At 43.0% G+C, this 15,592-nt stretch overlaps 1 protein-coding gene across 1 annotated transcript in view; it reads right to left on the bottom strand.

Annotated features, from left to right (window-relative positions):
* The window catches only part of LOC119431315 (transcription initiation factor TFIID subunit 2-like), a 63,527-nt gene that overhangs the window by 34,881 nt on the left and 13,054 nt on the right, over positions 1-15,592 (bottom strand). Inside the window, 10 exon segments of the mRNA XM_049657103.1 lie at positions 224-364; positions 3,120-3,239; positions 4,159-4,291; positions 4,671-4,736; positions 8,286-8,395; positions 9,926-10,043; positions 11,321-11,382; positions 11,911-12,003; positions 13,465-13,665; positions 14,331-14,430. Coding sequence (XP_049513060.1) covers positions 224-364; positions 3,120-3,239; positions 4,159-4,291; positions 4,671-4,736; positions 8,286-8,395; positions 9,926-10,043; positions 11,321-11,382; positions 11,911-12,003; positions 13,465-13,665; positions 14,331-14,430 — 1,144 coding nt within the window.

Raw genomic sequence — 15,592 nt, 5'->3', positions numbered from 1 at the left:
ATGGCAAATAGAGAGAGAGATCAGATAAATCAACCACAAAAGGAAAGCATACCTGAAAGTGATTAGTCAATATGGCATCAGCCAGCTGAACACAGGTCCGTGTGTGTGCAGCGCTTACTTTTCAGATTCTCAGAATAGGTTTTTTTAGTATGTACTTAGAACATAAGGCAGGAAGAGAATGGACACAAATAGTAGTAATGTACAGATGCAGCAGCTGTCGTACCTTCTGGAGAAAGTAGTGCTGGAAGTTTGAAAAGTTGTTCTGCCTGATGATGTGCGGGCATGAGTGTGAGCCAAACATCTTCCTGAAGATGGTCATCATCGCCGGTGGCCCCGCCCACGTTGACACCATGTGGTTGGCCACCTGCCAAGTGTGGACACCAAATTAGTTTGTGATCACGCAACGCTCCGTGCCATCTTGTTTCTAATAAAGCTTGCCCTTTAGCATAACACGAGAAAAAAAAAAAAAAATATTGGTACAAATCTTGACTACAGGCAGTATAGTATTTTTTTTTTTTTTTGCAGACAAAAATTTCTTTTTCTTCTTGGTGCCTGTATGATGATGTTTATAGATTACACGTCTGCAAGTGACATTATGAGTTCATTGCTTTGTTTGTTGATTGACTGAGGGATTGACTGATGGCGTTTGTTGTCCCAATGCAGCACATGAACTACATAGCAGATATGATTGATTTAGTGATGGATTGATTGATTGGTCACTGAATTGGTGAGTTGATCAATAGACAGGAGTTTGATGTTCCGAAGCAATATGAGAACTATGACAGATGCATAGCAGAGGCTTACAGATTAACTTAGACAATATATGCTTCTCTAGAATGCACCCAAACCACGGTACACAAACATTATTACACTGCACCTGCATCAGAGTGCAGCTGCCGTGACCGGGAATTGAACCTTTGACCTCAGCTCAACAGCAGAATACCACAGTCATTCAAGCCAAGGTGGTGAAAGACATGAGTTACAGTAACATCCAAAATTCAAACTAGCTCCTAATGATGGAAACCCTGGTAGCAAAGCAATGGCAAAGCTATAGCCTACCAAGATTTGTGCCTTTACCACAAGTTATCCTACCTTTCTTAAATCTTTCTTTTCCCTACTACTTAGTACCAAGCATGTGCATATTGCACATATCACCAGTTTTTCACATGTTGACAAGCAATGCAAGCAAGGAAGCTATTCGTACGGTCTAAAGCTTGGTGCATTACAGATTACAGATGCCATATTCCTGAATGTAAAAGCACCTTGCAGCAGAATGAACCTTCATTCAGAAAAAAACAAAAAAGAACCATGTGGAGACCACATGCACTGTGGGTTCCTGTGTAAGCGACGTTTTGGTGAGCCAGCAAGCTGAAGCTATTCAACATGGTAACAGATGCGGAATGGCATTTACTGGCTTCCCGCACAGTGGATTTCGGCACTGAATGTCGTCTCACAACCATTCTCCACCACGGTGGCAGACCTCACCGCGATGCTTGCTGAGAAACATTTACACGGCTTCGAATGCCACAAATAAAAATTCACTAAACACGGCCTCCAAACTGTAGCCAATTTTGTCCCACCAAAATTGTAGAATTTTTGTTCAGAAATTATTGTTGCACATGAATAAGCGGCCGGGTGGGCTTCTTTTTTTTAGCCATAAAGCTTTCATCTTCATCGTCAGCCAGTGAAGTGCTGACTAGCTAGTGGAGTGCTGGCTAGCATCAAAATGACCCCCCCTCCCACAAAGCTAATACAGAAAGTTGGGCCAGTAGGAATTGGGAGATCCTTGGGAATTTTCTAAGTGTGGGCATTATAAGAACTGAGACATCTTGCAGGTCATTGTAAAAGATGTACCTTTGTTTGAAGGCACAGTTTTCTGGAGAAGCATAAAAGTAAAAAAAGCAGACTGATACATGAAGCCTTTTGCAATTAAAGAAGCAGGTGGTCGCTGCGTGAGCAAGGCATCAATCGCTCTGTCAAATAAAAAATTTGATTATCTGTCAGCTGCTCCGTGTTACACACAGTCATGGGCATGGGCATTGACAGTGCCTGTTTGTTGTTACACTGTAATGCTTTTTTTTAGTTCAGTTCAGTTCAGTTTTATTCCTTAAAGGCCCCTTTTTGGGGGGCATTACATAAGGGGTGAGATTTTATTTATATTAACAAACAAGCAGTTTTAGTATTGTAGGTGATCACTAATACAGTCTTGAAAAGTAGATGATGAAGCAATGGTGACGATGTCCCGGGGCAGGCCGTTCCAGTCTGTAGCTGCTCGAAAAAAGAATGAGGCAGCAAAAGTAGTAGTGCGCGATGGTAGGCGGGTAACCTGAAGTGGATGACTGGTGCGGTGAGATATGCGTGTTGCGGCTCTTATATAAGGTGGCTGATTCAAAGAAGAATGAAAGAATTTATGATAAAGGACGAGACTTGCAATGCGGCGACGAAAAGAAAGGGGTGGTAGGCTGGATTTCGCTTTCAGGGATGAAACGCTGACGTCGTATGAGTAGGAAGAGTGAATGAATCTGGCGGCACGATTTTGGACGGCTTCTAATGCATTGATTAAATACGCTTGGTGCGGGCTCCATATGGCAGATGCATATTCTAATTTTGGTCTAATAAGTGATTTATATGCTAATAATTTTACATGTGGGGGGGCAAGACGGAGATGGCGCTTGAGAAAACCGAGTGTTTTATTCGATGCTGAAATGATGTTACCAATATGGGCTCGCCATGATAAATCGTAAGACAAGGTTAATCCTACATATTTATATGATGGTACTAATTCAATTGGGGTGTTAGCGATAGAATATTGGAAACGATGTGGACTGTGGCGACGCGAGAAGGAGACGAGTTTGCATTTAGTAGGGTTGAGGGACATTAGCCAGTTGTTACACCATAGAAGTAAAGAATGTTTGAAAACGAGTGTTTCTTCTGTCCTGTTTCCTTCTATCCTTCTACCTTCTTTTCTCTTTACCACTAAGTGCTGGAAATTTCTTAATGAAATCCCCGCAGAGCCTGTCGGGCGAGACAGATGACGATACGACAAACCCTTGGAGATAGACAAGAAAAACCAAAAAACGAAGCTTCACTTTAAAAATGAAGTAAACAAGAAAGCTCACCTGGCGCAGGCAGAATGCAGCAGCGCATCGCACCCTGTAGAAGCAGTGCTCATTCTCGATGGTGTCCGTCAGTGCAAGTCGAGTCTGGGGAGTGGGAAACTTGCATAGTGCTTCAATTGCCTGCATTTGAGGGCACAGGAATAAATTACTTTTGAAATTATCATTCAATTCAAATTTAACGGCATCATTCTTGTAACTGCACATAAATTTCTAGAAGGAGCCTCGCAATCCTTAGGTAAAGATAACCTGTAATCCGTGCAAAAAGAGAGAGAGAGAGAAAAAGAAAGAAGGGGGTATATATGAACAAATAATATGTAGAATACAGAGGTACCATGATATAACAAACAAAAACAGAATGAATAATTGGGTATGACAGAGTACGGTAAATATAAAATTTTTCTTACCAGTATGTAACAATATTGGTTACAGTATTGCTTAATATATATTAATATACAGTATTGCTTACATACACACTTAATACAAATACTGGATATAATGAAGGTATCTTTGTGTTGAATAAAACTCCGTCATAACAAGGTCTGGTTGTAGCTAAAACAGTCTATAATAAGGTGTAGAACCTGTACAAAATACAAAAATAAAATGAACAGCTACACAAAATTAAGCTACAGAAATACTGTGACAACATACAGAATGTACTCAACCCATAAGGTCAGAGGTGTATTAGGAAATAAAAATTTGTTCAGGTAGATGGACGAATTGTTGCACAACAGTGTGCCAACCATGTTGACCAAGTTTCCGTTTTATTTAAGTGAGCAAGTCATTTAAAAACAAGATGCCAGTACTGCATATTATCACTGTCCGTGCTGTAAACGTCCCCAGAATGCCAGCGACTGGTGCAAATTTGGCAACCAGAGGGCATCAACTGTGAAAAATGTAAGATGTAGTTGCCCCTAATGCTTTCATGCGCGATCAGAAGAGTTTTGAAATGCAAGAGCATGCTAAATGTGTGCTAAACGACATAATGCAACGGAACTTCATGACTGCATACTCTGCAGCTTGTCAACAAGAGGGAACTGACCTCAATTTGAGACGTAACGTCCCGTTCATAGCGCAGCTGGTACTGCCACTGGTAGTCGGGTTGTATGAACACCACCTGCCGCAGAAGCAGCATGTCGGGGTCGATTCGGATCCAGAGCACAGGAGAATCGGCACTGTGGGGGCAGAAAGGCACGCAAAGTTTGCAGAGCTCTACTCTGAACTACAGACCAAGCACCCCCCCCCCCCCCCACCCTCTCCCCGAACGTTAAAGGCTGAACTAACAACAGAGTTTTATTGCAGACAAACCGGGGCAAATATCTGCCAAATGTACTCACGAATGTGCTTTAATGCAAAGCCAATGTGGGCCAGCATTGGTTTTGCTTTCTGTACTCGAAAGAAACACTGAATGATTCCTAGGAGTGCTGTCTATCACTCCGTGTGGAATTTAGGCCTGTACTGTGCCTTTAACGACCCTTCCACATGCATACAGTATGCTGCAAAATTATGCAATATGTAGCAGCAGTTGTCAGCTGAATGTTTGAAATAACTTACTCCATAGCACTGAGATCCATGTCCACCTCCTCACCAGTGCAGAGTGGAATTTTCTTTTTCTTATTTCTGTTGGGAAAAAAATTATCACATAAGAACACATAAGGGCACCAGAATTACACAGAAAACATGGTATTAGTACAGTAGAACATCTTTCATATGTTTTGGTGCCGAAAGACAGTGTTTTCTGGGAATGTATGAAATGGTAATAAAGATGCGTAACTGTATTGGGTCACTTTTTTTTTGTTCTCAATAGGAAATGTTGGCGCTGGGAAATCGTATGTAACGGGATCATATTAACGAGGTTCTACAGCATCTTTTTCAAATCAAGTGCCAGATACAGGTTCAAATGTATATTATCAGTAAGAGCATGCTAAGAGCAAAACAGCATAAGTGTTTATATTTCAGTTGCTCTCATTTGGTTTATTGGTATATTATGTAGGGCAATTTCTAAGTTAAGAAGAAAAGAATTCCTGTACAAAACCTTAAAAACTTTAGCTAACAGTTCTGGCTTAAGATACATTCACACCAGTATTGATATATGCATGCAAAACAGTGAATCAGTTCTGTGTAAATTAAGATTTTCATGAATCCACAAGAATCATGAAAGGGGAAAAAAAAATGTTTGGCTTTCATTTGTACCATCATGCTACTGTAAGCTGGATGACAGTTTTTTTCCTATCATGCATGCAGAAAAAAAAAGTTTAGTCCCAACTTGCAATAAAACAAAAAGAAAAAAATCTGACTGCACATAAGTTACTTTTAAATATAGTACTGCCAAACGCTGTGCTTTCACGGCCCGAGTATTCTACAAAATATGCATATCACACTTGTTCATGGCTTCCCGTTTATGAAATTTCTTTTGCTTGTTGCCAGGTTCCAAAAATCTGTTCTGAAATTGTGACAAGCAGTCCAGAGTTCGATGAAATACCGTCTGGTCACGTAAAATCATTCTTAGAAAAAAAAGCAGGTCACTGACCATAGTTAAACAAAATGACGTTTCGAGATGTGTGCGGATTCCTTGCTCATTAAATTGTGACAAGGGCCTCAAAAGGTGTAAGCCATGTGTTCCCACAATGGCATGTTGGCAACATTGCAGCACAGATGCAAAACGACGAAGCTGGCCATGTAAATTTGACAGCCCCATCGATAAAGCCACAGTACTCCTTCTAGTTGACTTAAACATGATCCACACTTTTAACAATCCAGAGGGTGCATGCACCATATTCACGGTGGAAGCCCACATTTTAACGTACTTTGAACAGTATGAAGTGCCTGAGGTATTTGAAGACACGGCTTTGGACTGCCACAGCCATTAACATTTTCATTCTCTCCACCTAGCCGCTTTACTTCGCCTTATAGAAGCTCGTAGCTTCTAATGTCCAACTGTCATCGGTGACTAAGATGAAGGAGTGCTAGCAATGGTCAGGCATCATTTAGACGATCGCGTTTCTCTAGCAGGTGGAGGCCATTGTGGGTAGAAGCCCTGAAAAGCCAATAATGGCCACTGATAAGCTACTTTTAGGTAGCAGTGTTGGCAATCAAGCTTTCTGTGCGAGAAGACATTAGGCACCAGCCTTAAGTGACGAATTTCCTTCCCCCAACACAGCCATCCTTGGCAGAATGACTGTAAGGACTGACTGACGCATGTCCCGTCCATTTCCTTCACCTTTCTTCTTTTGTCTGTGCTACGTCACACTGCTCAGGCCAAGCTATGAATGATCTGCATGACCCAAGAGTGGGTTGCTGTGAACTGCTGTGGCTACATCACTCTCAATGTGGCCTTCCAGTTCCCAATATTTAAACTTATCACACTGCTATTTATAGGGGGGGGGGGGGGGGCATCACCTAGAATGACACTAATAAACAGCCACACAATGCTAAATACTCACTGAAGGCTGCTATTGTGGAAGCACTAGCCAACATCAAGAAGCACCATTTGATACCAGCATACAAGTACAGTAGAACCCCGCTGTTACGTTTTTCACGGGACCGTAAAAAAAAACGTAAGATCCGGGAAATGCAAGAGCCAGGAAACAGGAAAAATTGAGAAATGGGAGTAGTGTTGAACTGCACACAATATTATTTTAATTCTTACGTGCGACAAAAAGTAGTTTCGCCCGACTGCCGAAGTATCGATTGCGATGAGCTATACAAAGAATAGTAGTTTTATAGTCTGTATAATTTGTAAACATTCGGTTATTAACTAATTAACAAACATGGTGTCAGCGCCCACAGGCAAACATGAACACATCACACTCGATGAGCGCGGACACGCGCAGTTAAGCGCCGCTGCAGAAGCGAGCGAAGTGAACTTCGTGCTGTTGTCTATCGCTTCAACCTAAACTGAGCGCCGAGAACACGCAGCACGCACAAAGCCACGAGCCGCAGACGCACCTACACTGCGTAGAATCTGCCCCCACGCAGATTGCTTTCAAGATACGGCCCGCGGGACCGCGCGCCGCCGCGCAGTATGATGCCAGAGGACAACTACAGTGGCTAGCACAACGCTGCCCGTTATCCCCCCCCCCTCGCTCCATCGCTGGTGCCTCGAGCGCAATGGAAGGAGGCGCGCTTCCTCCCTGCTTTTCTTTCGAACCGCGCGAGACGCGTTCGTCGGCTCCCCTCGCACGCTTTCACTCACACATTCAGCATACGGCCGCGCGGCTCCCCTCGCACGCTTTCACTCGCACATTCAGCATATGGCCGTGTGGCTTCCCTCGCACGCTTTCACTCGCACATACAGCATACGGCGCGCGGCGACGTATGCTGTATGTGCGAGTGAAAGCGTGCGAGGGAAGCCGACGACTGCGTCTCGCACGCGAAAGAAAGCATACGGCGCGCGGCGACGGCGTTATCGCCCTTGGACTTTATACGGAACATCTATGAGCCAAAACCAGTTTTAGGGCCGCAACGCGTCATAGACATCATCTTTAGATAGCAAAAGCGGATATCAAAGGCCATACTTTTGCTGGCGGAAACCGAAAATATGAGTAATAAATGTCGCCCCCAGCACTTTGGGCGGCCAATGCCATCGTCAAGCAACCAAGCCAAGCAACATGAAAAGTCAAAATGGCCGCTCGGGCCGGCGCGGTGTGGCAGTTCGCAACGTATGATGCGGGAACGGTCCCACAGTTGCGACTTAACAGCGGGGTTACCAATGCATTGGGTTCTATGGGAGCTGTGCCGGGACCGGCCGAAAACGACGTAACAGCCAGGAAAACGCAGCACCCGGGAACGTAACAGCGGGGTTCTACTGTATTTATGAAACTGAATTCAGTCAGGCTGAGCATGGTTCTATTGAACAGTCCTTGAAAAAAGTGGCTAAGTAAAGCAACGTGGTAAATTTGAAACGAACATATTTAATCTTATCTGAAATATTGTTGCTATTCCTGAAGCCGTCATTACATTCTCAAATATGTTGTGCACCCCTCCCGGAGCAGCTCTTTTGTGAAGATCTAAAACTTGCAGCCCACTACATGATAAAATAAAGTTCCTGGTTTCTAGCTAAGGTTCTCAAAGTTCTCTGCCCAAAATTTCTACATGCCCTTTAATGTCTCAAAACTTCACGGCTTTACAGCAATTAGCGCATTGCATCCAAGATGTGCAGGCACTGACCTCCTACTCTTTGAGTGGCAAGTGATGTCATGCTTGGTGGCATTCTCTTCGATCTGAAGATTGTGCTTGAATGTGCCGTCCAACTCTTGGATGGTAACTGTGAGTGGACCCTGGAAAACATGACAACGAAAAGCGTAAAGGAGCAAAACTAGCCTGTACCAAAGCATTCTGCATCTTCTTTCTAAATAGACTGGCGTCGGGAGGGGGGGGCTGACGAAAAGAAGGCGTCTTTGAAAGCACCTTTGTCCACCATGCATAGTCCACCTATGCACCTTGCACTTTGTGTAAGGCTGAACTTCCACAAAACGCTAAGACCGCAAAATGGTAAGGAAAAAATTCCCTAAGATCTGTGCGAAAACCTTCAGCCAACTCCAAATTGTAGAGTGAATAGGTGGCATTCATATTGCACCCTTCAGCAACGGACCCCTTGGAGTAATGGAAACTAATCTCAAAGGCCATGCTTTTGCATGTTGCAGGCAATGGAAACATGGCCGCCATGTTTTCTTGCATGGTCGCTTCTTGCATTTCTTTCATTGTGCGTTGGCTTGCACATAATTTTTTATTTTCAAAACACTTCCACGAAAATTGTACTAAAGGCAGCGATGTGGAGTACCTCGTGCCTTTATGCTCAGCTGCCGACCTAATGTGCAGCATCGTGGAAACACCTGGTGAACACGACAGATGAATAGGCGCAAGTATGGGCCTCCGAGATCTCTGGTGTAGAGCAGCGCACTGAGCCAGAGCTTGCAGGGGCAATGTTACTGCTAGCTAAACCAATGTGTGTGGTGCTCTATGTGCTGCAGAATTAGGTTCCTGTATGATGCTTTTCTCTGAGGTGGTGCATGTGGGTTCAGGTCCTGGCAAGGGGGACATATTTCGTTGCATGCAGCTGACGTTAAGCGGTTAGTCACGTTTCCATGTTCTAAAAGTCAAGTAATGCTACGAAAGCAACTATTTGATGCAAAAGAACCATGAATGTGACAAAGAATGTGTAATGTGCAGCAAGTGTAGTGCACCAACAGATGTGACCTTTCAGGCGAGTTAAGTAATGCTGGTATGCTGCTGCATGTGCCATTGGTGAATTGCTGACGTTCAGACTAAATGTGCATATTGTTGCCTAAGTGCCTAAGTGATCACATTGTGCCCACTATTATTACTAGAAGCTGGGTTTTGTTGCGACGCTAATGGTTTAGGTGCTCTTTTAGATGTTAGAAGTTCCGACACTTTTTATTTTTCTAGGGATACCACCGTTGCCATGTTGTAATAAGTTAATAAAAGGAAAATTGTACAGTTATATTATTTATTTATTTATTTACAATACCTCAAATACCTGCTGGAGGGGTTTTACATGAGGGGTGGTCGAGTATACAAATTAGCAGACACACAATACTACTGCAGTAAGCACTGAAATGAGTTACAATAACAGCAATGAAAAAAAATGTAAAAACTAAAGAATTGGCACATGGGTTGACAGAAAGAAAAATGCAAAAAAGAAGGATGAGAAAGCTTATAAAATATAACAATCGACAAATATTGAATGTAATGTGCACAAAAAGTGGCTTTATAATGCTTAATGCATATAATTATTGCCTAAAATGCTTAACAGCCTGTATGATGCATCTGTGATCTTCATCACTTACCACATATTTCTTGATGCCCAGCGACTGTGTGTCAGTCTGCTTTATCTCCAGCTCCACTGTGTTGCGCTTGCGGTTGAAGACAAACGTGCCGTGGAACTTTGCATGACCACCCTGCCGCCTGTGGCCAATGGCGAGTCAAGTAGAACCAACTGGACTAACGTACATGCAAATAACAGCAGCTCTTCTCTCAGGAACAAAACAGTGACGCTGTCTGCAACTGTTACAGCATGCAGATTTGAAAATGATTTGAAGATACTGTGGGCCAACCAAAGTAATGACATCAGTTTAAGTCTAATAGAATTTTGAAATATCTAAGTATGAACACTCACAAGTCAGCCATATTTGACGACAACTATGCTACATGACAATTTGGCTCTGTAGTCATATTTAAACAGTAAATAAACTGAAATGAGCTTTAAATGGACTGTCTACCGCTCAAGACATTCTTTATACTGTGGCAGGAATGAGAACAATGTGTATCACACTGACGGAAATAAGCATGCTTATTATATCCCACAAACAAAGGATTATATTTTTAATTTTGGCTCTGGAAATGGTGTGAGAATGACATGTGACGTCGCCTGACAATGAAATAGCGTCAAGTGATCTGTGTACTGTCACACAACCCAAAAACTCCCCAAAAGGATACTTATTTTGCTTGAATACAATAAACACATTGCCCGAAATTGTATTTCATGCGCTTCTGCCAACTTTTCTTTGCATCAGAGGTTCATTTCTTTCTTATTTCCAGTCAGTGCGTGTTCAAAAGTGGTGCTGCCTTTATGCAAGCGAATGGAGTGGTGCGTCAATCGGTCCTCAAGTAAGCCCTCTCGACATGGTGACACACAACAGTGCGAGTAGTGTTGTGAGAGTGGTCCAAGGGTCGCTGCCTTATTTAGAATGTAGAAAATGTGTTGCACTTTTAAGGTGCGCTGGCGTCATCATAACACCAGAGTATGATTCCTTACCACAATGTGCCTGCTTGGCCGTTGCACCAACGGCTTGAATTGACTACTTGGACTGAGCTCGGAGGAAACCCATGAGATTATACGTCACAAAAGGAAGAAAACTACTGATTACGCGCTGAGGACAGTTATTATAGTCATAATTTCAGTGTTGAACACAAAGTAACCACTCCTGCTGAAACGTGATGTGTTTCTCACTTTCAACGGAATGGCATTGCCGTTGCATCAAGTAATCATTAAGATGAGACTACAGATATTGCAATATTTTGTTTTAAAACTTTCTACTCACTTTTTAGGAAAACCGCTGCACCTTTAGACAATTTGAATGGTAGGCTTTCTAATGCGCTACGATATACCAGGTCTTCAAAGAACGGTAGACAGTTCCTTCAAAATTGGCCCCAGATAAGAAATATATTTGTTGAAAGGATACACCCACTGCTCCAAGAACGTCTTGATATCTTTTCCAGTCACTATAAAAATTGCCTTCTGGAACTGCAAAGACAATAAAGCATAATGAAGACACGAGAAGAGGAATAGAGCACCCCTGCCCCCACAAAAGATCAAAAAAAAAAAAAAAACACAAAGACACAACAGATTCACAATTATAACATTACAGCAAAATAAGTACATTCCCAGAGTTGCCGAAGATTTGTGGGTCATACATCACTCTTAAATTTTCTAGTAAACAAGCTCAAGCGATGGGTCAATCTTTTGCAAACTATAAGGGCTCGAGAATGTACGCTGTATAGAGGCACAATTCTGCTCATTGCTATCTATTAGATACCAATTTATCAGCTGCTAGAGGTTTAGATGCTATATTGCAATTATGTATACTAGTAAGATATACAAAGAAGAATAAATTGGATGAATGTGAATTGATTTTTCCGAAGGAAACTTCAAATGCAATGTAATGTTGCTACCTTGATATTTGAATGCATTAAAGTGTAATGCAGCTGCAAAAAAAAAAAAAAAGGGGGTGGGGGGCACAATTATTTGCAGGGGATGAAGCGGCATACTCACGCTGTTCGTCGAGAGAAGCATGTTGTGCCACATGTTAGAAGTGACCTTCTGCTGAGCTGCAGAACTTGCGAGAGAAAGGAGCTTGTTGAACACCTGCAAAGTGAATGATTGAATGACAAGCACATTGTAAACCCACATAATATAATGCTCCACCAAATTACTCACAGCACAGTTGAATCACGGTATAATGAACATGAATACATTTAATCACAGTCAAACCTCAATAATAATGAACACGGATATAACGAAGTTAATATAAAAACTTTCTCACCAATATCAGTGTGTACCGATTTAAAGCTTATAAAGAATATAGGATATAATGAAGGTATTTTCATGTTAGATACGACTTCCGTTATAACGAAGTTTAACTGTATTAGATACAATCAAGTAAGCTTAAAATATGACTCGCAACAGTTTATATCGGCATGTTTTTTACAGCAATGACAAAATTAAAAAAGTAAGGTTTGACGCAATATTGTTACAGTGAATGTGCACTCACAGCTCAAATTATGTATTCTGGTCGCAAAAATTTTGGATCCCCAGCAAGGGCAAGTTGCAACAGCAGCTTTCCAGATGTTTGAATCATCTAATTTGCAAAAGGGCATGTTCCGTTTGCGCGCGTGCATTTTGGCCAGCAGATTGTCTTAGCTTAGCTTAACAGCAAAACGGTGGCAATGCGGAAAGCATTGTCTCATGTACCTTGCTCGAGCTGGCCCATCAGTGGCTCGCGGTGCCAATACATGGCATCACAGATGCACTCCTTTTGTACAGATCCAATCAAAATTTTATGTTAGTCAACGTCAATGTGCAATTATTTTTAACGAATATTGGATATAATCCATTTTAGTGGTGGATGAGGCTTCATTATAATAAGACTGAACTGTACCTGCAAAGGAACGTGCACCTTCGAACACCTCAAATAGTTAAAGCATGCCATTGCCATGCACAATGACCCTGACTGGTTCCTTATGCCTCCAGTGTAGCCCATTAAGTGAGAGGAATCGAAAAATCAGACTTGATTGCAGATCGACTTAACTGTCACTTAGCGCTATGTGACAAGAGTCACGTTAGTGATTCTGACAAGGCCGATACAGAGGACAATTTCCAGGTGTGCAATATAAAAGGAAACAATGAATTTGTTTTAATTAATGATTACTAATAAACTAAATTACTATTCCGTGTAATAGCCTAGTAGAGCACATTCATGTATGAGACATGTGTGAAACCGCTACGGCCTGTGGACTGGAAATTTTGGTGTTACCTTTCATAATGGTCACATGCGTATGTGAAACAAATTAAATAGCACGACCGCATCAATGTCCATAGACCTATAATACCTTCAGAACACGCCTGAGTAGCGCAATTTCAATTCACACGTGACAGCTCAGCCTGTCTGAAGGCTTCAGAGGTTTAGACAGAAGTACCCCAGATTCAGCAACGCTTCACAATGCTGCACTTGAAGCAGGTTCTATGACATGCTGGCTCTGTGATGTTCTGTGACGTGGGTTTTATGGTATAAGCACAAGAAAAGCAAGCAATCAAGGTGCTCGGTACCTGCAAAAGCAGCTCTCTTCCGATGCGGTCTTCGAGCATGCGAATGACGAGGTGAGATTTGGCCCGCAACATCTCGGCGTACTTCGGTGACATCGTGTGCAGGTTTGTGACGGGGAAGTGGAAAGGCACGTTGTCACATCCACTGGGGTCCAGTATGATGCCGCCTGCTTCCTGTTCGTAGGCTGTCACTTCTTTTAGTTGCTGTGACAAGAAAAGATAATGCATGATTCAGTGCTAGCATGATCTCTTAACCAATAACTCGTTACAAGCATTTATAACTGACTGGAAGAAAAGAAGCAGAAGTATTACGTCTTCTGCAAAACACACACCACCCTTTTTTGTGTCATTTTTTGTCCCAAAGCAAGGATTGGCCTATGAAAGGTGCCATAGTGGCCCACTAGTACGGATTCATTTTGGCCGCCTGAAATTTTCTGATATGTACGCAAGGCATGATACACGAGTGTTAACAAATTGATTTCTTGACAAATATCACGTCAATGCCGTCGCAAAGCATGCTGGTAGTAGTAGCAGTTCTTAGCAGGCTGAAGGCTAACTATGGTAAGAATATGGTGTTCGGTAAAAATCACGAATTTGCTTCATAAGGATCCAGTCAATCATGATCCAAAGATCACAATTCAGCATTTTGATTGGGATTGTAGGCTGAGTGGAATGAGTATTACAGTGTGAAAAAATGAAGACAAACACACGTCGTCAGGACGGGCACCACGATACTTCTATACTTATTCCAGTAGGTCTGACCAACTAGCTCAAGCAAAAGCTCTGCTGTAGGCTGATGTTTGCGTCCAGAAAGTCAATTCCAATCAGGATCGATCACAACATAACACTGGTATTAAGTGCCATCTCACCTTGTGAACTGAGAACCTGTACTCGTTGTTTCCAAATGCTTTCTTGTTGTACTGGCCGGCGAGATACGCGGAGATCCCCTTTGGCAGCCAAGAGTCAGCCCTGCAGGAAGCACATTTCAAATCACAATAAGAACCCATGGTGCTTCTATATTCTGGACTGTTGTATTTCGCCATGTTTGTGTTTTGGGCTAACCACAGAGAGCATGACCACCCTTTCAGCCAATCAGAGTGAAAGAGATGGCAAACTCGACAATACGACGAAATTTGACTGTCCAGAATAGTATCCCCGTGACATGCAAAGTAGGCAAAATATTTTTCTCGCGCTGAAAAATTAAGAGGCACATGAGAAAACTCCTACAGACGCTACTGCAAGCAGGAAACTTGATATCACCACATGAATAACAAGCAAGGGTAGAGTAATACACGAAGATAGCATTTGGCAATGAAGGATCCTAGAGCTAGGGTTCGTTGTTGTGACGACTGCAAAATTTTTTATATGCAGTGCTTGCAACTGAACAGACTTTTCCAGCAAAATAGCTGTCATTAACGACTGCACACACTTCAAAGCTGCTGATGAGGAGATACCAAGACTTCAATAAAAATCATCTCTGACGTGCACCAATCCTGCTTTTCTTTTATTGCGATAGCAACTATATGGGCACTCCAGGCGCATTTCTGCCATAGGCACTGCCGTCGCTGTGAGGTCCCGTATAAAGTCCAAGGGCGATAAGATCGTCGCCGTGCGCCGTATGCTCTATGTACGAGTGAAAGCTTGCGAGGGTGAGCCGGTGATCGTGACTCAATCTCGCGCACGCAAGCAAACGAAGCGAGAAGGAAGCGCGCATTGTCTTCCAGTGGTGTGCAATGCTCTGGAGGGAGGGAGGGAAGGAAGGGGGGGGGGGCGGGGCGTTTAACCCCATGCCGCCCGAGCGCTCGCATGTGCCCGCCGGGCTACAAGGCTCCAAGGGGGGAGGATGTGTACTACACCGCGCGCTCCCAAAAGGGCGGCTGAATCTTGAAAGTCATTTGCGGCGGGGGCAGAGTCCTCTCTCCCCGCACTGTGTTTTAATGTCTTAGTTCGCATTGATGTGAGCGGTGGGACGAAGGTCAATTTGTTCGCTGCAGCTGCCGCGCTTATGCACTACAGCATTTTGAAAGCGAGTTTCTGCGGTCATCGAGTGAGATGCGTTCATGTTTGCCTGTGCGCACGTGACACCATGCTTGTTAAGTTAGTTAGTATGCCTATGTTTACAAGTTTATGC

The sequence above is a fragment of the Dermacentor silvarum genome, chromosome 10 (genome assembly GCF_013339745.2).
Source record: "Dermacentor silvarum isolate Dsil-2018 chromosome 10, BIME_Dsil_1.4, whole genome shotgun sequence".
In the NCBI taxonomy this organism is placed as follows: Eukaryota; Metazoa; Arthropoda; class Arachnida; order Ixodida; family Ixodidae; genus Dermacentor; species Dermacentor silvarum.
This window is presented reverse-complemented; position numbering and strand designations above follow the sequence as displayed.